This window comes from Macaca thibetana, chromosome 14 (genome assembly GCF_024542745.1).
Source record: "Macaca thibetana thibetana isolate TM-01 chromosome 14, ASM2454274v1, whole genome shotgun sequence".
Taxonomy (NCBI): Eukaryota; Metazoa; Chordata; class Mammalia; order Primates; family Cercopithecidae; genus Macaca; species Macaca thibetana.
The window spans coordinates 81,067,681-81,095,228 of NC_065591.1; the positions used below are offsets into that span (position 1 = coordinate 81,067,681).

Sequence of the window (27,548 nt, forward strand, 5' to 3'; positions counted from 1 at the left end):
TTTTCATGACTTGTCATTGGTGAAACCAGCAACCTCATTAAGAGCAACGATTGATAGATGTCAATTGCTAAACAGCTGACCTCTGAATAGATGTTCAGTCCACACTGGGCAATGTAAATTCTTCTTTTATTGTACACTTTACACATAGTTATCTAAAATTCCTACATGGATTTGCAAAAGCAGTGATGAATAAGGAAGGAAAGAAAAAAGATATTACCAATTTGAAATAGTATTTTTAAGCAACTAATTTATATTCACAGTAAAACAAAAAACATATTCATCTAGTTCTTTTTTATTTATGCACTGCAATAATGGTAACAAATGCCAAGCAGTTTTTATTATTCTCGAATAAAAAATTTTAGTAGTTAAGTAATACATATCTCTAACAGATAGACTAAATAAATCCCAGGAAATAAATAATATTTCAAATTGACCTTCTTCCCAAGTTTGATTTGCATTTGATTCTTCCTAGGATGTCAAAATGATTAATATTTCATCTCATATCTTGGGAAAATCCAGTATGTCTTGATTATCTCAGAATAACTCATGCTGAACAAAAGACACTGAATCCATTAAAACTGGTACCAAAAATTAATAGTAAATACTGAAAAAAAAAGTTATTAAAACTTTTTACCTTGAAAAATGAAACTAAAATCTGTGAAAATAGAATTTTACTTGGAGCCACGATGGGGTAATAGGGATCAGATCTACCCTCTTACATTAAAAATCTATAAAAAAGCAAACCAAATAGAGGAAATAAGTATTTTCAGACACTGAATAATAGGTATATTATTATATACCTATTATACCGCTATATCTATTATTATATATTATATTATATATTACATATATTATATAGTTATATACTTATTATATGCTAATATTATATAGCATGGAACTATGATCCCTGAAAAGGGAAGAAAACATACTAAGCACAGTCACTGTCTTTGCTTATTGCCTGGAGGCAATCTACTGGCTGCAGCACAGAGAGGGGAAACTCCAGCAAAGATTGGTGATTACACTGAGGGGACAAAGAACGGAGTTCATTGAGGCCAAACCGCTGGAATTTGTGGAACAGAATATGGAAGGGAAGGGAGATCTACAGAAAGACGCCTTGGAGGTCAGGAGAGAAGAGTCCTCAAGTCTTCGTTTGATTAATAATCTGTTCATATATGAGAAGAAACTTCATGAATGTGGGTAAAGAGCTATCAGAGATCAACAGGATAAATAATTGCCAGAGTTTACACAGTACTGCAAATAATTTACATTCACACACACCAGAATAGAAAGTCCTATAAATACAGGGCAATGGGTTGTATTCTCAGAAAGGTTATCACCTTATTTGCAAGGAGTAGAGGGGATATTGGTAAAATTAAGCTTGGACCGAAGGCTACTCTAGACCTCCACTAACAAATCTTAAAAGTGAGCCTTGTAAAGATACAACTGAACCTGAGTAACTTAACTGCATGTCAGAACAAGTCCAAAACTATTAAAAGAAATAAATCAAAATTTGGCACCAAACATTTAAAGTTTAAAATGTACAGAAATCAATAAAAAAGTACCAGGAATTCAAAAAGCACAAAAGTATGAACTATAACTAGGAGTGTTATGGGCTGAAGTGTGCCCCTCCAAAACCCGTAGGTTGAAGTCCTAGCCCTCAGTGCTTCAGGATGTGACTGCATTAAGAGACAAGGCTTTTAAGGAGGCAATTTAAGTTAAAATGAGGGTACTAGGGTAGGCCCTAATCCAATCTGAATGGTGTACTTATAAGAAGTAATTTGAACACAAAAAGAGACACCAGGGAAGTGCATGCGCAGAGAAAAAGCCATGTGAAGAGGCATCAAGAACGTAGCCATCTGCAAGTCAAGGAGAGAGATCTCAGGAAACTAGTCCTGCCTGCATCTTGATCTTAAACTTCCAGCCCCCAGAACTATGAGAAAATAAATTGCTGCTGTTTAATCCACCCAGTCTATGGTATATTGCTATGGTAGCCCTAGCAAACTAATTCAGGGAGAAAGAGCATTCAACAGAAACAGACTCAGAATGATAGACATGGTCATTGAAACAGTGATGATATACAGGCTTCATATATTCAAAGAAAAGCATAATCACGATGAGACAATAAATGGAATATTTTTTAAAGGCCCAAACATAAATTCTCAAGATGGAGTACAATATTTGAAATGATAAATACACTAGATGAGTTAAAAAAAGAATAGGCATTGCTGAAGAAAAAGTAAACTTGAAGAAACAGCATTAGAATCTATCCAAATTGAAACCCACAGAGAACAAAAACTGAAAAAAAAAAAAAAAGAAAAAGAAAAAGAAAGAAGCACAGAGCATCAGTGGTCCATGGGATAATACCAACTAGTCAAAAATACATGTAACCATAGTCCAACATGAGAGAAGACCAAGGGAGAAGAAATAAATAAATAAATAAAAGATCTCATAAATCCCAAGGAGAATAAACACAAAGGAAACTATAACAAGGCAATTGATAATAAAATGCTAAAAACAAGTGACAAAAAGAAAAACATAAAACCAAACAGACTGGGGGAAAAGACACATTACAAATCATCAACAGAAAATATAAGAATGAAATATAAGAATGAACGTGAACTTCTTATCATAAACTATGCAAGTCAGAAGTCAATGAAGTGATATCTTCAAAGTACTAAAATATAAAACATCAACTATTATGTATCAAGCAAATTTTATGCCAAACAAAAATGATTTTTCAGAAATTGATGGAATAAAACTTTATATACAGACAAAAGCTGAAAGAATTTATCGCCAGCAAACCAGTACTATAAAGTACACTAAAGAAAACTACTCAAGAAGTAGGAAAACAAAATTAGATGGAAATTTGAATCTAACCAAAAGAATGAAGAACAGCAAAATAGTAAAATCTGTAAGTAAATATAAAATATGTATTTTGTCTAAGTTCTAATCTTTTTAATATGTGCTTGATGTTTAAAACAAAAATACTAATGATGAGAATTATAACATATGTATATGTAAGGTGAATGCAACAATAGCAAAAAGGATGGAAGAAAATGGAAGTACATGAAGTGTTATAATATTATTCAAAGTGCCAGCCTGGCCGACAGAATGAGATCCCATTTCTACAAAACATTTTAAAAATTAGCTGAGCATGGTGGTATGCAACTGTAGTTCCAGTTACTCAGGAGACTGAGGTTGGAAGAGCTCTTGAGCCCAGGAATTCAAGATTGCAGTGAGCCGAGATCATGTCACTGCACTCTGACTTGGGCAACAGAGCAATACTCTGTCTCTAAAAAATAAATATAAACATAAACATAAACATAAAATAGGCTGTGATAAGCTAATGATGTATACTGTAAACTTAGAACAATGTTTCTCTAATTTTGGCTTCATCAGAATCATTTCAGAGACTTCATAGAACACAAATAGGTAGGTCTCCCCATCCCTACGGTTTCTGATTTGGCAGATCTTGGATAGGGCTCAAGAACTTGCTTTTCTAACAAGATTCCAATTGATGCTGGTCTGAGGAATCCAGTTTGGGAACCAACGACCTGAAGCAATTACTAAAAAGAAAAAAAAATACAAAGGTATAGCTAACATTAGAGGAAAAATGTGGAATAATAAAAAATACTCAACCCAAATCAAGGTAAAAAAAGAAAATAAAACAAAGAAAGAACAAATAGATAAGTACAAAGCAATGGTGAACTGCTAGATTTAAACCCAACCGTATTTTCATTAAATTGAATGTAAATGATTTAAACACTGAAACTAAAAAGTTTCAACATAAAGCAAAAACTGATGGAACCGCAAAGACAGATAAATTCATAATTATAGTTAATTATTTCAATACTCTCCTCTCAGTAATTAATACAAGCAGACAGAAATTCAGCAAGCATATTGAAAACTTGAATACCACTATCAACCTATTGGAACAAATTGGCATTTATAGAATGCTTTATCTAACAATAATGGAATACCAATTATTTTTAAGTGCATATGGAACACTCACCAAGACTGAACATATTCTGGGCAATAAAACAGGTATCAATACATTTTAAAGGATTAGAATCACAAGGAGTTCATTTTTAGATCAAATCACAATTTAAGTAGAAATTAAAAACAAAAAGATACCTGGAAAATTTCCGCATATTTGGAAATAAAACATTTCTAAATAACCCATGGGTCAAAGAAAAAAACAATATAAAAATAAAACATATTTGAATAAGATGAAACTGAAAACAAACAAGTCAAAATGTATAAGAGTTAGCAAAAGTGATGTTTAGAGGAAAACATGTAGCATGAAACACTTTTATTAAGAAAAACAGTCTGAAATCAACGACCTATGTTTCCATTTTAAGAAACTAGTAAAAATTTTTAAAAAAGCTCATTAAACCCAAAGTGAGCAAAAGAAATAAAAACATATGAAACTAAATGATTTTATACTTAATGAAATTTAAATTACTATTGAAACATAATGTAGCTTCCATTAAAATAAAAAGAGAATTGAGTCATTTTGTTTCTTTGTGTAAACTTTCTGTCAACACGGTATGATGGCAATAAGATACCACTGTTTTCTTGCTTGGCTTTGACAGGGCAATTATAGAACTAGTTTGGCAAGTTTTTCAGATTTCCTAAAGGTACTTCTTAAATACTTGATAATAAAATCAAGTATTAATTATAAAATTAATAATAATAAAAATCATTATTTTTAAATCACCCAGGATATTATGATTTTTGTGGTTTTTTAAACATTTTCTTTTGCAATTATTAACTAGCTTAACTCTGATAGCCTTTGTGTGTATGTGATCTGAGGAATTCCCTAATGTCACTCTCACTAACTTAATGAAATCTTACTCGTTTTTTTTCCAAATTCTACAAGCAATCTTTGCAATTCATTTGTACTAAATTTGCATTACAGTGCTGCAATCCAACAATTATCTAGAGACCTCTCTACATAACCTTTGATGGAATGGGTGGAGGTAGAATCCGGTACTAACTAGAAAATGTGGTTTGGGGGTAGACATTAGAAACTAGTTCTATAAATGTTCATACTTGCTTTTTCATGTAGAATTGTAAACATCGAATCTTACATAATGAGAACTTAATCACTCCAGAGAGCTTATTCACTCATTGCATTACAGATCCAGGAGAACTGAGTCACTTGACTCAGGGTCACAGGAGTAAATGTGATAGACTAAACCTAGTCTGTTTATACTCTAGAATACTTTGAGGTACAATTACACAGAAATTGTCCATGACCAAAAGAAATACATCATTAAAAAGTTAGTTGGTTCTTCCTAGCTAAGCCAAGAAATAAATAAATAAATAAATAACAAAGTAAGCTGAAGAATTACTTGTCATAGATTCAATTTTTGTTAGAAAACTAAAGTTTCAATTTTAAATATATATAGCACACACACACACAAACATACGTTTACATATACTTTCATAAATACACACACATACTCTCACACAAACTTACAAAAGCTTCTGTAAGAATACATAGCAAAGAGTTACCAATCATTACCTCTGGGCCAGGAGTGTTTAATCCAATTTAAATTTGTATTCTACATAGTATACTAAACTAATGCCTACTGGTTTAATAAATAATCACTTTTTGAAAGTTAAAAAGTATTGCCCAAGGATATGAACAGACACTTCTCAAAAGAAGACATTCATACAGCCACCAGACACAAGAAAAAATGCTCATCATCACTTGCCATCAGAGAAATGCACATCAAAACCACAATGAGATACCATCTCACACCAGTTAGAATGGCAATCATTAAAAAGTCAGGAAACAACAGGTGCTGGAGAGGATGTGGAGAAATAGGAACACTTTTACACTGTTGGTGGGACTGTAAACTAGCTCAAACATTGTGGAAAACAGTGTGGTGACTCCTCAAGGACCTAGAACTAGAAATACCATTTTACCCAGCTATCCCATTACTCAGGATATACCCAAAGGATTATAAGTCATGCTGCTATAAAGAAACATGCACACATATGTTTGTTGCGGCACTATTCACAATAGCAAAGACTTGGAATCAACCCAAATGTCCATCAGTGACAGGCTGGATTAAGAAAATGTGGCACATATACACCATGGAATACTATGCAGCCATAAAAAAGGATGAGTTCATGTCCTTTGTAGGGACATGGATGCAGCTGGAAACCATCATTCTCAGTAAACTATTGCAAGAACAGAAAACCAAATACCACATGTTCTCACTCATAGGTGGGAACTGAACAATGAGATCACTTGGACACAGGAAGGGGAACATCACACACCGGGTCCTATTGTGGGGAGGGGGGAGAGGGGAGGAATAGCATTAGGAGATATACCTAACGTAAATGACGAGTTGATGGGTGCAGCACACCAACATGGCACATGTATACATATGTAACAAACATGGACGTTGTGCACATGTACCCTAGAACTTAAAGTATGACAATAATATATATATATATAAAAAAATACAAAAAAAGTACTGCCCAACATATGATATATAAAAAGCTTAACGTATACATCTGTCTTTCCTACTGTTCTCTATATGTTTTCAGCAATTTATGTGCATGAGGTTAACCAAAATGCTACATCTTAAACGAAACCATTCACTTACGCAGTGCCTTTGTCCAGTTAAAGAGACCTTAAGAATGTTGAACCATTCTTTTCCTAAGCATGCTACATAAAAATCCTTCAAAAAAATGTTTAACACATTTCAGGCACCTGCCTGAGAACCAATACACAAAGTCAAAGTGTTGTACAAAATGTCAACAGCAGATGGTGCACATTTGCTCTTCTTAAACCAGTTTTCCATTTTTTCCAGAAAAAGAACAAACTACCAAATACACACACACACACACACACACACACACACACACACACACACAAATCGCTCTAAAACACAAACAGCCTAACGAATGAGACTTCTTGAGAACTAACTGTAGGAATCAACAGCGTCGATCTATTTCGATCTGCAAATAATCTGCTCTTTAGAGATTTGGTTTCTGAATTCAGCCAAAGAAACTATCAGTTTTCAGTAACATACAGTGAAAATCGACAAAAAATTTCTTGTCAGAAGTCAGTAAATGGTATTAAAAAGAAACATGTTTGCAAAGCATAGCAAGAGACAGAGGAGTATGACAAGATTATCACATCTAAGATGGGTGATACTGGAGAAAGATGGGAGAGGAAGATAACCAAAAGTGGGTTGATCATTTTTTTCTAAATTTCAACTCTGAATATTAAAAGAACTTCTGCTTTGTAAATCATGCTTACATCTTCATGCCAAAACTACTTCATCAAGGGAAGGGTAATACCACAAATGTTTAAACATGGCTGTAATCTGAGTCTGATGGGTAACTTTATTCCTTCTTATATTTTGCTTCCCAGGCTCCATTCTATAATTTCTAAAACCAAATCTCTGAAGGTAGAGATAGGGATCATCTTGAACCAGTGATTTCTTCAATAAATAATATTCATCCATGAATTCCTAAATTGGATTTTTAAAAAATATTCATTTAATAAGCTGGCCTGTGCATTTATAATCATATATCCTTTTGATGTTTATAAAAATATATTTTAAAAATTATGGAGTGTTCAACTATATAAAGTAATTGTAGTGATAAGCCAGAAGTAAAAATTAACACTGGAGTCTTATGATTACAGGAAATTTTAAAATGAAATATTTAATTTATGTACATTATTGTTGCAGAAGTATGATTAGGATTAGGTTAGCAATAAAAATATGATTAGTTCAAATGTAAAAATATATTGAATTTTGATAAAATTATATGGGTTAATGGGACAGAAATACAACTTAAATGAAAGAAAAAGAATGATGTAAAACATCCAACTGCTAAAAGAAGAGTTTATGTATTTTTATAATAAATGACGGTATCATCTAGCTATATTTATATTCCAGTGCATATGTTTGAAGAAATTACGTTAATTACAAAATGTCAATACCTGCAATATGTTAGAAATCACATCTTTTACAACCATTTAAACTTATGATGAAACTGTTTAGATGTAAACCTAAAAATATGTGAGTGGTTATATAGTTTTCAGTATCTTCTTAGAATTCTTATAGATCAGTGCTCTCACTATGGTAAATTTACAAAAGACAAATGGGCTGACTGGTCTGTGCCCTAAAATGAAAGCTTTCCTTCTATAATAATTTCTTCAGATCATAGACACATAGTCTATAAGAACAAGATTATTTATAAAATTATAGTTTCTAAATAATATGTTTGGAAATATTCCAGGTTTAAAGACTGCATATTACAAAGCAGAGCTTTTTTTAAAACAAACAAACAAACAAACAAAAAACATATTCATTCTGGTAAAAAAGGTTCAAAAATGTGATTTTAAATGAATTCATTGTTAGAACTAATTGTAAATTTCTTTGTTTGCAAACATGATTTTGAAAACTTCTCCTAGGATCACCTGATATATTCTGTGGGAGAGAATACCCATTTTTAATATAGGTCTTTACAAATTTATAATCAGGTAGGAAAGTTTAGTTCATAAATACATTATAGACTATTTCTAAGCCAAACTTTAATTATTTGGAATTACAAAAATGTAGGACGACACCTGCCTTACTTCCTCTGTTGATAGTGAAAGAGTGTTTCAGTGAATTTGTCATTTGTAAACTCATTGCCAATTCATTTTTAAACCTCATGTAATTATTTGAAAATATTTTAATTAATTTATTAGCCACATGTCAAACTTTTGAGGTATAGTACTTACCCTCTGTTATACTTTGCCATTTCATCAAACAAAAGTTTCCACCGAGGACGTCCAATAAACAGTCTTGAATTCAGTGCATGATATTTTTCTCCAATTATCTTCTGCCAAAAATAAAGCACCACATTATTCGAGATTTAGTTAAGTAACCTAGTTCTCTAACATCATTTCTGCTGGTGCTGTGACTTCCCACTAAATTGCTGTGATATAAAGAATGTAAGTATCAAATGGCAACCTATTACGTACAATTATTTCAAAATATCATTTCCTTTTGACTTTCTTTTAAAATCCATTATCTCCTTGAATTGCATTTGTTTGTTTTTAAACAAACAAACAAAATCCATTCTGGTAAAAAGGTACAAAAACTTGATTTTCAATTGAATTAATTGTTAGAACTAATCTCCTTGAATGCCATTCTGACAAATGGCTAATTTTCTTAGACTTCAGTTAGTTGTTTCATCTTTAAAGAACTGCAATGTAAGACAAAGAATGAATTCTAATTGCTCACCCTCAAAAAGGCTCAGCACATAGACTTCATTGAAGTATTTTGGCACCACAAATACAGTTGTCATATTTGGCTCATTATATAAGTAAAATACTACAAATTATCATCATACATTTGGGAAATGATCCTAGACAAGACAGCTCAAGACAGCAGAACTCCAAAATGGGGTTTATCAATAAATGGCTGTGAATGGGCTCCTGTTTGCAATTAACAGAGCATTAGATCTAAATCAATATGAAGAGTCAGAGTGAATTGCAGAGAAAGGAGGAAGTATGTGAATCCCAGGCAGGCAAACTGAGAACCAAATGCAAATTATGCTTCATACCTTCATTATAGCAATACCAGGAGGAAAAGTGATATTGACTTACTTCGTGAGAGTAGTAAAATGCAATACTTTTTACATACCAGATAGGGTAGAAATATGACTGGAAAAATTAGGGTTAGATTAGTTTTGAGGTAACTGACAAACATTCAAATTTTGTATTTGAAGTATTGTGAAAATGTACGACAAAAAGTACTAAAATACAATTTGTTAATGCATTCATGCCTAGATTTATACACCAGTCCAGCTCTTCAATGTTGTCTTCAAATATCAGTTTCATCATTTGCAAAATGTAAATATCATTTACTGCTTGACTCTGTTTTAAACTAATAAACTAATATATGTGAAATTCTTAGCACAGTGCCTAGAAGAGTAAATAAATAATGCATGACGGTTGTCATTATTTTTAGTTTCCCTTGTCTAGAAATAAGCTTAATTGTATATGAACTCATATTCTCTCTCCACATAAAATATCCCCTCAATAAAAAGAAATCACAAGGCTGTTCATGTGTAGTCTGAATTTTAGAAGAACTTGAGGTGATAGTGAAGAGGGGAGGGGTAGACTCAGACCTTTTGAGTCTGCCCCAGCTCCCTGTGAGGACAAATGGAAGGCATAATATGGTTGACTTCAAGGACAAGCTATGACTTTTCTGGACATATTCCAAAGGCCGCCTTCCTCTAGGAAACTTCTGTTCAAACCACCTGCAGGAATTTTCTTCCACCACAGCTCCTACAGTAAGTCTATTATCAAGAGGCTTGTTTAATTTACGATAACATCAACCACATACCTGTATCCCATCTGTTTGACTGAGGTACAGCTGGATGTTAACATAGTCAGGTCTGTTCTCTTGCCAAAACTGGGAGGACAGAAAAAGGAATAGACTTATTAAAATTCTGTGGGTATACTCAGATTTTCTCCTATTCTAACATATGTGATTTAGAATTTAACATAACGTAGCTTATCATAACCAATATCTATAAGAAAATGAATACACACACACACACACACATACATGCAAATATATATAACAGATTCTAACAATAATCTGGCCTCTTGGTATGAATGAGGTCTGATGGTGGTAGTGGTAGGGAATAATTTTCTGTTATCTTCATAGATACAAAATTTAGCATGCTAAATGCTATACAAATATTCTCAAATATTAGTCCTTCTGAAATACTCCTTATTTTATTCCTTAAGAGTCTCAAAATTGTACCAGTTTACTTATCAAGAACATGATTTTCTTGAGAAAAAAAGACAATAGTGATTTAACTTATGCATGATAGCAAATACAAAACAAGACAAATAGACGCTTTTTCCTGTTTCTGCCTTCTGCTTATTCAGCAATGGGCTCTGGTTTCTCTTGTACAAAAATGCAAGAGGCAAAATATACCTGCAAAAATAAATAGTCTACAAAAAAATATGGAACAACAACTCCTCATTTCCCCTTTCCCAAAGGCTTTGGCAACCTGAGAGGATTTTACTGTACCTGAATTGTTTGAAATATTTTTAGCAAGGATGCATATGTAGAGACTATTCTACTTCCTGTCTTTACAAATTAAACTACTCTAGGGACCTCCTGTAAGTGACAGCATAATATAGTTGTGCTTTTGCATCCGGCTTATTTCATTTAGCGTTATGTCTTCAAAGTTCATCCACATAGTATATGTCATAATTTCCTTCCTTTTTAGAGCTGAATAGTATTACATTGTGTGCGTATATCATAATCTGTTTATCCAGTCATGAATATTTGGATATTTGGGTTGTTTCCATCCTTTGGCTATTGTGAATAATGCTTCTATGGGCATCTGTCCAATTCCCTGCTTTTAATTCTTCTAGGTACATATCCAGAACCAATCTTTCTATTTATTTAATTTTTATTTATTTATTTATTTATTTATTTTGCAAAAAGTTTGGAGGCCTTTATGTAATCCACTTCTTCCCAGAAAAGCACAGACACCACCTCTCTAATTTCATCTCCTACTATTCTTTCCCTTGCTTACTCTGCTTCATCCACACAGATCTCCTTTCTCTTCTTTCAGGACACCAAGTATACTACTGCCTCAGAGCTCTTGCCTATGAAGTTAGGTTTCTCTATCTTGATTTTTTTTCTCCATAATATGTGTTTAGTCTGCTCATTCACTTCAGCCAAGTCTGCTCAAATGGCATTATAACATTTTGTTTGATGGGTGTTTCTGAACATGCAATATAAATTAACACACCCTTTACTGTTCACGCTGCTTTACTCCTACTTTCCCTTCCTTTGTCCTAACCTGAATCTCAGAACCTGATGCTCGATGTATTTATTGGTTGTTGTCTATCTTGCCCCCTTAGAATATAAACCACGTGAGATCAGAAACTTGGTTTTATTTTGCCACTTGATGACTTTTCAGATCCTAGAATAGTTTCAGATAGTAATCAGTTAATAAATAAATATACACTGAATGATAGAATGACTGAATGAGTGAATACATGCACAAAGAGGTATATATAATGATATCCATTTCAGCGTTCTTTGTAATAAAAAAGTATCTAACATTAGAGAATTGTTCAGCAAACTAGATATATCTATACAATGAAATCCTCTAAAAGAATCAGGTAGGTCCACCATCTCTAATTGTTGGCACCAGGGAAAACAATAAGGTAGCTCTATATGCACTGACATAAAAAAATAGTCAAGACATAGTAATCAATTAATAAAGGAATTTGCATAAACAATATAAATATTATGATAGGATTTATAGAACACTTAAGAGTTACCTCTGTTTACACAGATTAGGTAGGGAAGGTAGTAAAAGAGGATTTTACTTTATCAGAATTGTTTGAAATATTTGTAGCAAGGACGCATATGTGTATCACTCGTATAATCTGAATAAAGATAAATAGGTCAAATGTTACAGGTTGGATAGGAAAAGATGCCTGCTTTATCTCTGCAAAAAATAAAACACAGAATTTGGGGATTGTTGAGATTTTGTATCGTATACCAAAAAGTCTGGTGATTTGAAGTATTAAAGATGGAAAATCAAGGATAAGAGCTATCAGAACAAAGGATGGAAGATGTTACAGCAGGTGCCTTCCGGTATTTCCCTCATTGTCTTCCCTCATCACCTTCAGCCATATGCATACATTTCCATGTGAAACACCCTATGTTAAAACATAGAAATGAATGTTCCTATGTTAAAATATAGTAGATATATACGCATACTCACAAATATCCATATCTGAAAAGATGTGTGCCTAATTGCTAAGAGATATTATCTCTGAGTTTTTATGTTTAAGAGACTTATTTATTTCCTTGCTACTTATCTGCATAATTTCTATGGTTTAATCTATGGCAAGCATTTATTGCTTTTGTAATATAAAAGATATAACTATTTTAATTTGAAAAATTGCAAAACTAGAAACAACCCTAATGTTACCTTGTTATGCAACATACAGAGTAAGTCTGCAAACCAACGGAAGGACTGGATATCTCTGCATACCCAAATAAAGTATAGTCTTCTAAGCTTGTATGGTTTCCAGTCATCCCTTAAAATTAAAATAACATGATAGTGATTAGGATGGCAAACGCAAATATTAAGGAATTCCTATATTTTTGCAAATTTACTTTTCATTAGTAAGCAACCAATAAAAATCAGTCATTTACATTCTAGCAGCTGATACAGTACTTACCATGAGACCTAAATGAATTTAATATGTAATATATTGACTCAAGGATATGACATACTTCATGAATTTAGGTGTTTAAGTGTTAAATGAATTTAAGTGTGAATAATATTCACAAGTATGCATATCATTCATTTCCAGTTGAAGGTCATAACTAAATTGGACCAGAATAATATCGGGCCTTGTATCTCAGAAAAAAAAAGTTTTCAATTTTCAGTGAATTCTATCACAGACTGAGTAGGGCTCCAAAGGTCATCCAGTCTTGCCCTGGCTTTTTGGCAAAATGAGGCAAACTATTCCAGAAATTTGGTTGTTTATCCTCTCTTAAAAATCATTAAAGAAAGAGATTTCACAATCATGTACGACGTAATGCATTCCAGCAACTCATAATTCCAAGTTTGGATCCCCATTTATAAAAAGTAGGCTTGAGGTTAAGAAAATATTCTTCCTTTTTCATAACATTAGGTAACCAAATAACTTGTAATGTGTTGTCAGAAACAAATTATTTCTAGCTTAGAGCATGATCATTTTTGTAAGAACCACTAGAAAGTACCAAATTTACATCTAGTATTTAAAACTGAAATAAAATATAATTCAAACACATCACTTAAATTTATTATTTCTTTTTTGGTTCTGAAAAAAAAAAAGTAAATGGAATAGAGTTGAGAATAACTTTCTACTTTTATTTTGCTTTGTGTTTTCAGAAGAATGTCGATCAATTAACTTTTGCTTATAATCCTGAAACTAAAATAAGTTTTAGTTTAGTATTTCCTGGTCAGATAATTTCACCTTTTTTTTTTTTTTTTTTTTTTTTTTTGGCAGAGTCTTGCTCTGTCACTCAGGCTGGAGTGCAGTGGTATCACCTCTACTCACTGCAACCTCCTCCTCCCAGGTTCAGGAGATTCTCATGCCTCGACCTCCAGGGTAGCTGGGATTACAGGCGTGCACAACCATGCCCGGTTGATTTTTGTGTTGTTAGTAGAGACAGGGTTTCACCATGTTGGCCAGGCTGGTCTTGAACTCCTGGCCTCAAGCGATCCACCCACCTCAGCCTCCCAAAGTGCTGGGATTACAGGCGTGAGCCAATGTGCCCAGCCACAATTTCACCTTTGAAGCTACTTTTCTTTAGTCTGTTGTAAATTTGCTAAGTGATAAATGAAGGAATGATGTGTTCAGCTGTCATCTCAGAAAAGCCTGACCATACTTCAACAATAAAGCCAGCCCTTTATTTCCATATCTATTAATGTCTACCTTTTGTCATAATTGTAATATTTTCTGAAACAATATTATTTATATTTCTCATTGCTTTCTTTTTTATCTGCCCCATTTGAATGTAAGCTTTTTAAGGGCAGGGACTCTGTTTACATTAATTGCTGTCTTTCCAATACCTGTAAGATCTATTGGCAGATGGGTGCACAAAAATATTTGTTGACCGAATGAATGAGTAGAACCACTTACCACTGATGAGGATATAGAGAAATGAAGGATGGAGGTGAACGACTTCTAACAGAGGAAAAGGACAGAGGAGTGCATAACTGTGATATGACATCTTTCTACAAGAGAATATGCTGGGAGTCACAGACCACATGTTGAGAATCACTGAATTATTCCCCTCCTCAATCAGTAAATGGAGGTCCTTGATCAACAAGTAGAATAATTCAATAAGGAATTATTTTATACTAAAAAGAGAGATGTCTGAAATATTGGCAGTTCTCTATTTGGATTAATAAATAGATCAAAATGACATACAGCAGGGTGTTGAGTATTGATGCAAATGGAGTTACTCCAATGCCTCCAGCCACACAGAGGCTGATCTCATAGTTCAGTGATTCCTCAAACGGACTTCCAAAAGGACCATCAATATACAGCCTGTAGAGCAGTCAGACAAAGGTGGGAAAAAATGAAAATAAGTTAAATTAATTTTCTGTACCATATAATAAACACGCTGAATACAATCTCTACACTTTGTGATAGGACAGGCCTTATTTCACTGATTCTCATAATGGTCAGCCTAAAGGAATAACAAATGTTGTTTATGAATTGTCAAGATTAAAACAAGTACATCTGTTTCTCAGTATGCCTTTTTTTGAGGAACCATTAATTAAAAGTATAGAGTAATGTAAATATGATCATGCCAGAGAGCTAAGGACAAGTTAAAGCTCTGATCATATTAGATTACTATATGGGACTAAAATAAAATAACGATTGCTTTACTGTGTCTAAATTCAAAAAATATTTTTTTCCAATGGCAGTAGTAGAAATACTTATTTAAACATTTACTATGTGAACAGAAAAATAATAGGAGTAAGGAAAAGAATTTGGCACTGTTCTTCCTCTTGGCCTGGTTGTTCATAAGTATAGAACTTTACTTATAAACTGATAGTTCTTTAGCTGTAAAGAGCAGTCACAAAGGAAGCTCTGAAGTTCTAATTAGTCTGCTCATGTTTATATATTCAAGTGTGTGTGTGTGTGTGTGAGAGAGAGGGAGAGAGAGCATAGCGAAATCCTTCTTAATGCAATAGAAATGCTAATTGTTCATATAATAATTCATCCTCCCATTCTTTCTTAGTAACAGACAATTAATTTTATTCAGGGAAGCAAAATGTCCAGCCAAAACAGTACATTTCTCAAATTCCCTACGTCTGTTTTGGCTGTGTGAATATATTTTGGCCACTGCCCCCTCCTTCCTACTTGTCTGCTTTCTGAGCTACACACCCACACACACACCCTCCCCACTCCCCACAAAGCTACTCTTCAGTGTTTGAAATAAATCTGGACAGGACAACTAGAACTCAGTGTTCTAGTCATTTACTAGGGCTGGGATACCAGACAAGTTACTTGTCCTCTCTAAACTGGATTTCCTTCATCTATAAAAGAGTCAATAAGATGTGATACTACAGAAAAAAAAGTGTGCTAAGAATTGTAGAGGGCCACACAAATATCAGAAATATATTTTGTTAATGGCATCAATCAGTGCCTACAGTATACTGACAGGCCTTCTGGGAGGCCCAGCATTGCTGCAAGAAATGGGCTAAGTCCAGTATGAGCTGGGAAATGTAAGTGGGAATTTGGTTTTAAAGCCCTTAGAGAATCAGTTGTTTTTAATTTGAAATGCTTTTTTTTTTTTTTTTTTTTTTTTTTTTTTTTTTTTTTTTTTTTTTGGTACCAGGAGAGAGAAAACTTTGCTTTTCTTGGAGAAAATAAGAAGATAAAATTACTAGTAATTTATTATTTCATGACATCCAGTTTTTTGAGGGAGATGGAAACTGAAACTGCTTAAATCACTTTTTTTTACATATTTAATCTGATTAATGTGTGAAATATACTGCCTTTCATTTATGAGCAGTGACTTTCTCCCTATCATAGTACACGGTCTTTAAAAGAATGCCATGTTGTTATTATCATAACATATGTAACCAGATTGTAGAAATTACAGGCAACTCTTTAAAGTCTTGCTATAACATAGTAGAGATGAAATCAATTTGACACATTTTTGAACTTCAGTTGATAACTAATGAAAAGAACATTTATGAAGGATTGTGGATCTAAGATAATTCGAAGAATAAGAGATATCTTCTTCTCTGACCCCCTCAGAAATATATAAACATTTTTTACATTTAAATTTTTCCCTTGAAAGCAGTATTTACACTTTAGAAAACTGATTTAATTCTTTCATTAAGATGAATGAGTTTCAAGCTACATTTCTATTTTATGTGGCTGAATGTAAATATACTTGTTAAAGCTTTTAACGTGGTGCCTGAACATAGTGAGAACCTGATAAATATTAGATATTTAAGAATAACATAATAAATACTATATTATTATTAAAAGTAAAGGTTTGTAATTTATAACATTTAATGTTCATGTAAGTGTAAAGTTTTGAAAAATATTTGCCTTTTAAAATCTTTTCTGATCAGCTGTCACTTTAAACAGTTTTTTTAATTAATAAAAAAATTTCAAGGGTCTGGTGTAGTGGCTCACACCTGTAATCCCAGCACTTTTGGAGGCTGAGGCAGGACAATTGCTTAGGGCCAGAATTTTGAGACCAGCCTGAGCAACATAATGAGACCCTTGTCTTAAGTATTAGCTGGGCATGGTGGCAAGTGCTTGTAATCCCAGGTACTAGGGAGGCTGAGGCAGGAGGATGGCTTAAGTCCAGGAGGTTGAGACTGCAGTGAGCTGTGATCACACCACTGCACTCCTGCCTGAGTGACAGAGTAAAACTCAGTGTCCAAAAAAAATTTTCTTTTTCAAGAAATGCCTGAGACTCTTACCTCAGAAACCTAAAATAAGTTATAATAACAATGGATACTCTTCACCGAACATTTAATCCAGGGTTGGTACTGAATGTTCTATGTATACCTTCACTGTTAATCCACACAACAAATTTCATAGGAAAGTATAATGCCTATTTTATTGCATTGGGAACTAAAACTCAAAAAGGTTAAATAATTTTCTTAAGGTCACACTTATATTAAGGGGGGAGGACTTTTACTAAATTCATTCTGAATCTAACTCCAAAGTTAGATTCAAAGTTACTATTTTTTTAATAATCAGATAATAATCATTACAATTATCAAATATTTTGGTGAGGTGTATTATATAAAGGTAAAAACAAAAAAAGGTTCCAGGACAATTATCATCTAACAATTCTCTCTTCATGTAGGAAAAAAGTGAGTGTGATTAACTATTCCTCCGGAGAGGATGGTATTGCAGTTTTAGACCATTCTAGTCTCAGGAGCTAATCATATCAATAGAAACAACAAACAAAAGGAATGAGTTTAAAGTGTGTGATGGTTCTCCCTTGATGGTTTTCAAATTTTACTGTGTATCAGAATTTCCTGTAGGGCTTGTTAAAACACAGAATGCTAGGCCCTACTCCGAGTCTTACTGACTCAGAAGTCTGAGCATTTGTAGTTTCCACCATTCCCCCAGGAGATACTGATGTTGCTGACAGAGCAGGTAAGGAGGGTAAGGAGTGAGCTAGTGTAGGTGGTGATTTTACAGAGGGTCCCTGACTTAGGATAGTTCGATTTAAAATTTTTTGACTTTATGATGGAGTGAAAATGATATGTACTCAGTAGAAACTGTACTCAAAATTTTGAATTTTGACCCTTTTCTGGACTAGTGGTATTTGGTACAATAATCTCTCATGATGCCAGGCAGCTGCCACAGCTGCCAGTCAGACACATGATCATGAGCTTAATCAACCAATACTGTACTCCACAGTGTATAGCAGCATTCAATACAGGTAGGTAATTTTCCAATCCCTGCCCCTCTCCCTCCCCAGTGTCTATTGTTCCCATCTTCATGTCTCTGTGTACCCAATGTTTAATTTTCTGTTTTTGCACGTAAACAGAAATAAAAACAAATAACTTATTTTCATCTCAATAGATACAGAAAAAGTTTTCGATAAAATCCAACATCCCTTTATGATAAAAACCCTCAATAAACTAGGCATATAAGGAACATGTCTCAAAATAATAACAGTCATCGATGAGAAACCCACAACCAACACCATCCTGAAATGGCAAAAGATGGGTGCATTTCCCTTGAGAACCAGAACAAGACAAGGGCGCCCGCTCTCACCACTCTTATTCAACATAGCACTGGAAATTCTAGCCAGAGCAGTCAAGCAGGAGAAAGAAAGAAAAAGCATCCAAATAGGAAAAGAAGTCATACTGTCTCTCTTTGATGATGATTTGCTTCTATACCTAGAAAACCCTAAAGACTCTGCCTGATAAATGAGAGAACTGATAGATGACTTCAGTAGTTTCAGTATACAAAGTCAATGTACAAAAATTAGCAGCATTTCTGTATACCAATAACATTCAAGCTGAGAGCCAAATCAAGAACTCAATCTCACTTACAATAATTTGTAATTATTATCTAATGCAATCTCATGTTAAAATAAAAGCAACATTGTTTAAAAAAAAAAAAACTCTGACATTTATCTCTTGGAATTCTGAATGATTCAGTTCAGTCAAGGCCTTATAAATTAATTAATTTAAAGTCTGCAAGGATAAAAATTCTTTGGCAAGGAGTCCCCATAAAATAATCATGCTATCAAAATTATTCTCTCATAACCATTATGAATTGTTACATTTAATATAAGATTTTTAACAAAGGAAGGATTTTAGGCTACTTTGTTGACTGACAATTTCTGCTTAAAAATAAAAAAACAAACCCCAAATAAACAAACCTAAAAACTAAAGACTGAAAAGATGTATGGCAGCTGAATACAGGATGGGGTGACAAAGAAAGTAAATGGCTCTCAAAGGCACTAGATGGAGACTCACCTGTGCTTAATCTCTTAATCTATCTCCAGAAAGTGGCTACTTCCCCAACTTGTTCTGTGATTTTGGCCACCTAACCTCCAGTTATAGACTCAGCTTGGCCCTATCCTTCAACCAATTCTTATCTGAGTCAGGAATGAGTTGTGCTCTCAGTCAGCACTAAGGCTTGTTCATTGCTTGCTCATTAGCCTTGCACTAACACAGCTTCTTGACTTACATCTCTGAGCCAAAATCTTTACAATTTAAACAGTGCCTCAGTTTTACAGTCCTGATGACAGGGTTTTGCCTTGTGAATCCCAGCCCAGGGGTTGGGATCCACTACTTGCTGACAGACCAGCATTCTTTGGACATCCTACTTGCCTAGTTTTGCAAATATCAATAGTATTTGGCATTCTTATAACTACATTCCACACTCTAGTCAGAATACTACCTTTTAGATCTCTTGCCATCCAAGTATTGGAATTTCACATACTATATAAAAGAAAGTCTAAATGTAAGGATTAGAAGATGAAAGATAGTAATTCTTTTGTGAAATACAATATGTATACTGTGGAAAATCTTATGAATTATTGTGCTTGTAGAAACTGTACCGGAATAACCACTACCACAAATAGGCAGACACACAAGGGAAAGGGCTCCTTCCTGACTAATCCAAGCAGAGCACATCACCCAGAGCCACCTCTACCAGACAGGACAATGCATCCCTTCTGACAGGATTTAGAATGGATTGAATATACAAAAGCAGCCCACATGACAGAGCCTTTCCCCCTGCCCTGAGGCAAGCAATCGCTTTGAGAAATGGCAGAACAGAGCTGACAATGAGAATAGTGATGAGAATTCACTTTTGCAAGAGGCTAGGTGCTTTCTGATTTTAAATATCACAAAGACTTACAAGAAACAATTGTGTCACGCATTGGGCATTCCTCAAAGCGACATTAGAAGGAAGGTATCTCCATCATCATCATTTGTAATATAGAACAAAAAGTCAACATAAAGATGCTCAGATTACCACTCTCCCTCAATCATGGAGGACTTAAACCAGAACGTGACACAAGTGAAAAAGCCTGAAGTCACCCAAAGCTCTTTCCTTCTCCCTCTCTCTCTTCCTCTCCTTCTTGCATAATAGTCATCACATTCTGTTAATTATGCCTCCTAACACCCTTAGACCTATCTGATCTTCCATATTACTATTACCACAGTATGAATCCATTATCATTTCCTGCCTGAATATGAAATTGCCAACAAGCTAGTGTGCTGGCCCCATGTGGTACCTCATGCACCTCTCTAGTTTCATGAAAAATCTATAAAAATGTAAGTCTAATTATCTTTCTGCTTGGCTTAAAATCCTTTCATGGGTCTTCATTGTCTTTACAACAAAGTTCAAGGTCATTTAAGTGGCAGTCCAGGCCAGATACAGTGGCTCATATCCGTAATCCAATACTTTGGGAGGCTTAGGTGGGATGATTGCTTGAGGCTAGGAGTTCAAGACCAGCCTGTGCAACAAAGACCAGGCCTGTGACAACAATGTGATAAGACCTATGTCTCCGGCCGGGTGTGGTGGCTCATGCCTGTAATCCCAGCACTTTGGGAGGTCAAGGCAGGTGGATCACCTGAAACAGGAGTTCGAGACTAGCCTGGCCAATATGGTGAAACTTTGTCTCTACTAAAAATACAAAAATTAGCCGGGCATGGTAGCACACATCTGTAATCCCAGCTACTTGGGAGGCTGAGGCAGGAGAATCGCTTGAATCTGGGAGGCAGAAGTTGCAGTGAGTAGAAATCGTGCCATTGCACTCCAACCTGGGTAACAGAATAAGACTCCATCTCAAAAAAAAAAAAAAAAGAAATCTATGCCTCTAAAAAAAAAATTATATCTATATATATATGCCAGGCCTGGTGGCACACACCTGTGGTCCCAGCTACACTGGAGGCCAAGGCGGGAGGTTCACTTAAGCCCAGGATGCTGATGCTGCAGTGGGCTGTGCTTGCACCACTGCACTACAGCCTGGGTGACAGAATGAGACCTTGCCTCAGAAAACAGAAGGTATTCTAGGCCCTGTCCATATTTCTACTTATACCTTGACTCCAAGTGTGTGCATGTGTGTTGCACATGCATGCACACACATGCTCTACACATACACAGTTTTCAGCCACCTGGAAGTAATCCCTCAACGACCCAACCACTTCTAAGTTAAGTATTATTTGAGGGGCCAAACAAATCTGGATTGGAGACCCAGCTCTGCCATGTGACTTTGGGTAGAGCATTTACCTCTTTGAATCTCAGTTCTCTTATCTGTAAAATTAGGGAAATAGTACTACCTAACTTAGAGAGGAATAGTAAGAATTAAATTAATAATGCATATAAAGCACAATTCCTGGCATGTGTAGTGTTCATTATGTATTACTATTATAAATGAAAATAACTTGGGCCAGGCACAGTGGCTCACACCTGTAATCCCAGCATTTTGGGAGACCAAGGTGAGCAGATTACCAGGTCAGGAGTTCGAGACCAGCCACTATGGTGAAACTTTGTCTCTACTAAAACTTTGTCTCTACTAAAAATACAAAAATTAGCCTGGTGTGGTGGCTCACGCCTGTAAACCCTTCTACTCAGGAGGCTGAGGCAGAAGAATTGCTTGAACATGGGAGGCAGAGCTTGCAGTGAGCTGAGATCTCACCACTGCACTCCAGCCTAGGCGACAGAGCGAGACTCCGTCTAAAAAAGAAAAGAAAAGAAAAGAAAAGAAAAGAAAAGAAAAGAAAAGAACTTGGCTCAGGTTCAGATGACAAGTACATTACAGACATGCAGATTGAACAGAAATTATTAAAGATGGATGATGTATTGAAGAAGAACTCAAAACGTGGCTAGGAAAGAGAAAGGAGGATAAGCTGGAGAACAGACTGTGGAAAGGTCATCTGAGGCTTTGCAGTTTAAGGGTATTACCCAAAATCACCATTTGAAGTCATTTTTACGTAGCCCATTAGAAATGAGATTGAGTTAGGACATTGCTTTTATTGTCCAAACAATCAAGGTTGTTCTTTGGCAGCAAACCAAGTCAAAAAAGAACAGCTCTAAAATTTGTCATAAATGATATTCCTCTCTAAACAGTTCAGATATTAGGAAGCTCAGAGAACTTGATCTTTATGAGAACCAAGTAGAAATAGTTTATTCTTGTATTTTCACAATATTTTTACATACATTGTGGTTAAAACTTCCAGAGCCACTCGGTCATGTTTTGCTGGTTTAATTGCCAAAATGGTTGCAAGTAATTTGTGGATAAAATTAAACCAGATGCACTTAACCATTTTACATGTCCAAGCTGTATTTACAAGGATAAAAATAGATCATAACTACTCTCTAGTCTACATATGTCATGAACTTAAGTCCTTCAGAGTTAATTAGCAATAAAACTTGTTTCTTTATCTCCATTTGTTTCCTCCAACCTATAAATCAACAATATGAACAATATGCATTTTGTATTAGAGGCACATTCTTTTTTAAATTCCTTTCTACTCATCTATCTCTTTCTGACAACTGTCACACCTCTTCATGCTCTGAGAATTTTCATGGAGCAATGTCTACAATTACATCCTGATGAGAATGGATGCCCTAGCTTTGGCAATGGGTCAAATAAGAGCTCACAAATGTAGAAACTGATTAATGAACATTCTTATATTTTAGAAGAGTGTTTCCAAACACCATTGCAGGTGATATTTTTTAAATGCCTTTCCCTTAGACATATATATATATATATATATATATCCATATGCATTTCAGACCCAGTCAGTTCTCTTCATGAATATTTTTCACCTAAATAAAGGATACACATTTCCATATTTCATTATTTGTTAGATGTCTCTTGGTAACAGGAAGTTAAAGATTATAGGGACACTATGTTGACTAAATAGCAACCCCAGACCAAATCCAAAATACCACAGCTTACACTAACCAGTGCACAATGACACCATGCTAGTGATGTTATGATCTATGTGGGTTATGTCATGATCTGTAAATACCACTCTGTGACACAGCGTAATTTTATAGGGCAAGGAAGTTGCTTTGTAACCCATATTTTAGGTCTTAAATCACATTTCAACCAGAAAAATGAGGAAAAAATCTCAGTGTAGATATACATAACAGTGGTTGTGAATAAAATACATTCTAATTGTTTGACTTGTATTTCAACTTTACAGATTTTTTTTTAAGTTACAAAGCTACAAATTCTTTGACGCTCAGTTATCTGCAATGATGAACAAATGTGTGTGTTCTGAGTGCACCTACCAAACATTTCTCCTTCTCATTCCCTTACCTGGGACCATCCTACTCCCTGTGACAAAACAATATTGAATTTAGGCCAATTAACAACTCTAAAATGACCTCTAAGTTTCATGTGAAAGGAAGAGTTGCATGTCTCTTACTTCAATCAAAAACTAGACATGATTAAACTTAGTGAGGAAGGCATGTTGAAAGCTGAGATAGGCATAAAGTTAGGCTTCTTGTATCAAACAGTGAGCCAAATTGCTAATGCAAGGGAAAAAGTTTTTGAAGAAAATTAAAAGTGCTATTTCAGTGAACATATGAATAATAAGAAAGCAAAACAGCCTTATTGCTGATATGGAGAAAGTTTTAGTGGTCTGGGTGATTAAACCAGCCACAACACAACATTCCTTAAGCCAAAGACTAATCCAGAACAAGGCCCTAACTCTTTTCAATTCCATGAAGGCTGACAGAGATGTGGAAGCTGCAAAAGAAAAGTCTGAAGCTAGAATAGGTTGGTTCATGAGGCTTAAGAAAAGAAGCCATCTCTATAATATAAAAGTTCAAAGCAAAGCAGCAAGTGCTGATGGAGAAGCTGCAGCATATTATCCAGAAGATCTAGCTGAGATGATAGATGAAGGTGACTACACTAAACAACAGATTTTCAATGTAGACAAGACAGCCATCAAGTGGTAGATGCCATCTACAGTGTTCACAGCTGGAAAGGAGCAGTCAATGCCTGGCTTCAAAGCTTCAAAGGATAGGCTGACTCTTGTCTATAGACTAATGTAGTTGGTCACTTTAAGTTGAAGCAGTGCTCATTTACCATTCTGAAAAACTTAAGGCCCATAAGAATTATGCTAAATCTACTCTGTTTGTACTCTATAAATAAAAGAACAAAGTCCAGATTAAAACACGTCTGTTTATAGATAGCATGGTTTACTGAATATTTTAAGCCCACCAGGAAAAAAAAAAAAGATTATATCCAAACTGTTACTACTCACATAGGCAGTGAGCAAAGCTCACACCAGAACAATAACAATGAAATGAATTCAACCTAAGCATCCATCAATGGATGACTGGATAAAGAAAATACTGTATATATACATAATCAAATACTATTCAAGAACAAAAAAGAACAAAATAATGACTTTTGCAGCAATATGGATAAAACTGGAGACATTACCCTGAATGAAATCACTCAGACACAGAAAGTCAAATACTTAATGTTCTCACTTAAAAGAGAGAGCTAGATGATGTGTACACATGGATGTAGAGTATGGAATGATAGACAGTGGAGACTTGAAAGGTTGCAAGGGGGCTAAGAAGTAGGTGAATAATGAGAAATTACTTAATGGATACAATGTATGTTATTCCAGTGATGGATACCCTAAAAGCCCTGACTTGGCTACTATACAATCTATCCATGGATCAAAATTACGTATGTACCACATAAATTTATACAAACAAATTTTTAAAATCACTGCTCACTGACAATGCATCTAGTCAACCAAGAGCTATGATGTAGATGTACATGAAGATGAATGTTGTTTGCAGGCCTGCTAACATTACATCCATCTTGCAATCCATGGATCAAAGAGAAATTCTGACTTTCAATTGTTATTATTTAAGAAATACTTTTCATAAGGCTATAGCTACCATAGACAGTGATGCCTCTGGTAGATCTGGGCAATGTAAATTTAAAAACATCCTGAAAATTATTCACCTTCTACGTGCTATTAAGAACATCATGACTCATGGGAGGAAGTCATATTACCAAAATTAATAGGAGTTTAGAAGAAGTTTATTTGAGCCCTCATGGTTAACTTTGAGCGGTCCATGACTTCAGTGGAGGAAGCAACTACAGACATAGTGTAAATAGAGAACTAGAATTACAAGTGGAGCCGGAATATATGATTGAATTGCTGCAATCTCATGATATAATTTGAATAAATGAAAAGTTGCTTATTATGGATGAGCAAAAAAAAAAAAGCAGTTTTTTCTTTTGTTTTTTGTTTGTCTGTTTTTGGAGTTTCACTCTGTTGCCCAGGCTGGAGTACAGTGGCACAATCTCAGCTCACTGCAACCTCCACCTCCTGGGTTCAAGCAATTCTCCCACCTCAGCCTCCCAAATAGCTGGAAATACAGGCGGGGGCCACCACACCTGGCTAATTTTTATACTTTTAGTAGAGATCGGGTTTCACCATGTTGGCCAGGCTGGTCTTGAACTCCTGCCCTCAAGTCATCCACCTGCCTCAGCTTCCCAAAGTACTAGGATTACAGGAAGAAAGTAGTTTTTTTTTTTTTTAAGATAAAATCTACTCCTGGTAAAGAAGCTATGAAAATGCTGAAATGACAACAAAAGATTTAGGATATCATATAAATTTTCTTGATAACACAACAGCAGGGTTTGAGAGGATTGAGTTCAATTTTTAGAGAAGTTATGCTGTGGGTAAAATGCCATCAAACAGCATCACAATCTACAGAGAAATCTTTTGTAAAAGGAAGAGCCAATTGATGCAATAAACTTCATGGTTTTATTCTAAGAAATTGTAACAGGTGCCCCAACCTTTAACAACCACCTTCCTAATCAGTCAGCAACCATCAACATCGAGGAAAGATCCCCTACCAGCAAAAAGTTTATGACTTGCTGAAGGCACAGATGATTGTAAGCATTTTTAACAATAAAGTATATTTTAATTAACGGATGTACATAGTATTTCTAGACATATCTAGGCTACTGCAAACTTAAAAGGCTATAGAATACTGTTAAATTTACTTTTATATGCACTGAGAAACTAAAAGAAAGTGTGACAGCTTTATTGCAGTATTGACTTTATTGCGGCGGCCTAGAATCAAACCCACAATATTTCTGAGGTATTCCTGTAGCTGCAAATAGATAACCACCTGGGAAACTACTATGACTACCCTATCAAGCAAAGGCATTAGGCAAACTGTAAGCCTAAGAGGCAGAAAAGCAGGCATCATCAGCCTCTGCCAACAGCCACTGTAAGTAAAAATACAAATAGGTGTGCATCAGTTATTTCGGGCACATTCATGCTCCTGGTCAACATGTACATATAGACCAAAGTATGCATTCAAGGCTGATTAGGCACATGTATGTCTTTGTGTATGTTATCAGGAGATTGCAAGTTTATTGCTAAAAATTAAGCCTGGATTAAAAGTTGAAACAATGCACAAGCAATATGATTAGGATTTTATATTTATTTTTGTGATCATAATTAAGTGAGTATTACCAAAGCTAAGTATTAGAGGGAAAATAATTTCCCCAGAAAGCAAAGTTTATGAATACTTGAAAAAACTCTTAAAGAAATCAAAGAATTTGACATAGTGATTAGATGAAATATGTATAAACCAAATTCTATTCCTTTAAGTTGATGGCGTTTCTTTTCTATTTCAGATATTAGTTTATTTATTCTTTAGCCTTTTGCACACTAACTATTAAAGAGAGCTAAACACTCATAGAGGAGGCCCCAAGATGCCACAGGAATGATCAAGATTCAGCATGTATCAGTCTTTAGGGAAGGAAATGTGTTATAAGAGGCCTGGTATTTCCTTAACCTTCAGGAAGATGAAGGCATATTCCTTCAACAAGTACGTATGCTTGGGGCATCTATGAGAAGGAAAGGTCTGCTTCATATAACAAAGCATCAGAAGATTTCACTTCCCCAGTTTTCAATATGATAAATAAGAATATATAGAGATTGTTAAAAACCGTATCTAG

The 27,548-nt window shown here is 34.7% G+C and overlaps 1 protein-coding gene across 8 annotated transcripts in view; it reads right to left on the reverse strand.

The window, feature by feature from the left end:
• The window catches only part of NOX4 (NADPH oxidase 4), a 191,954-nt gene that overhangs the window by 22,408 nt on the left and 141,998 nt on the right, over positions 1–27,548 (reverse strand). For 6 of the 8 annotated variants that reach the window (XM_050755530.1, XM_050755532.1, XM_050755534.1 and 3 more), the window contains 4 exons: positions 14,999–15,118; positions 13,003–13,111; positions 10,374–10,442; positions 8,762–8,862 (listed from right to left, as the gene is read on the reverse strand). In XM_050755530.1, the coding sequence (XP_050611487.1) occupies positions 8,762–8,862; positions 10,374–10,442; positions 13,003–13,111; positions 14,999–15,118 (399 nt within the window). The remainder of the gene's footprint in view (positions 1–8,761; positions 8,863–10,373; positions 10,443–13,002; positions 13,112–14,998; positions 15,119–27,548) is intronic. The other 2 variants (XM_050755531.1, XM_050755535.1) reach the window with 2 other exon arrangements.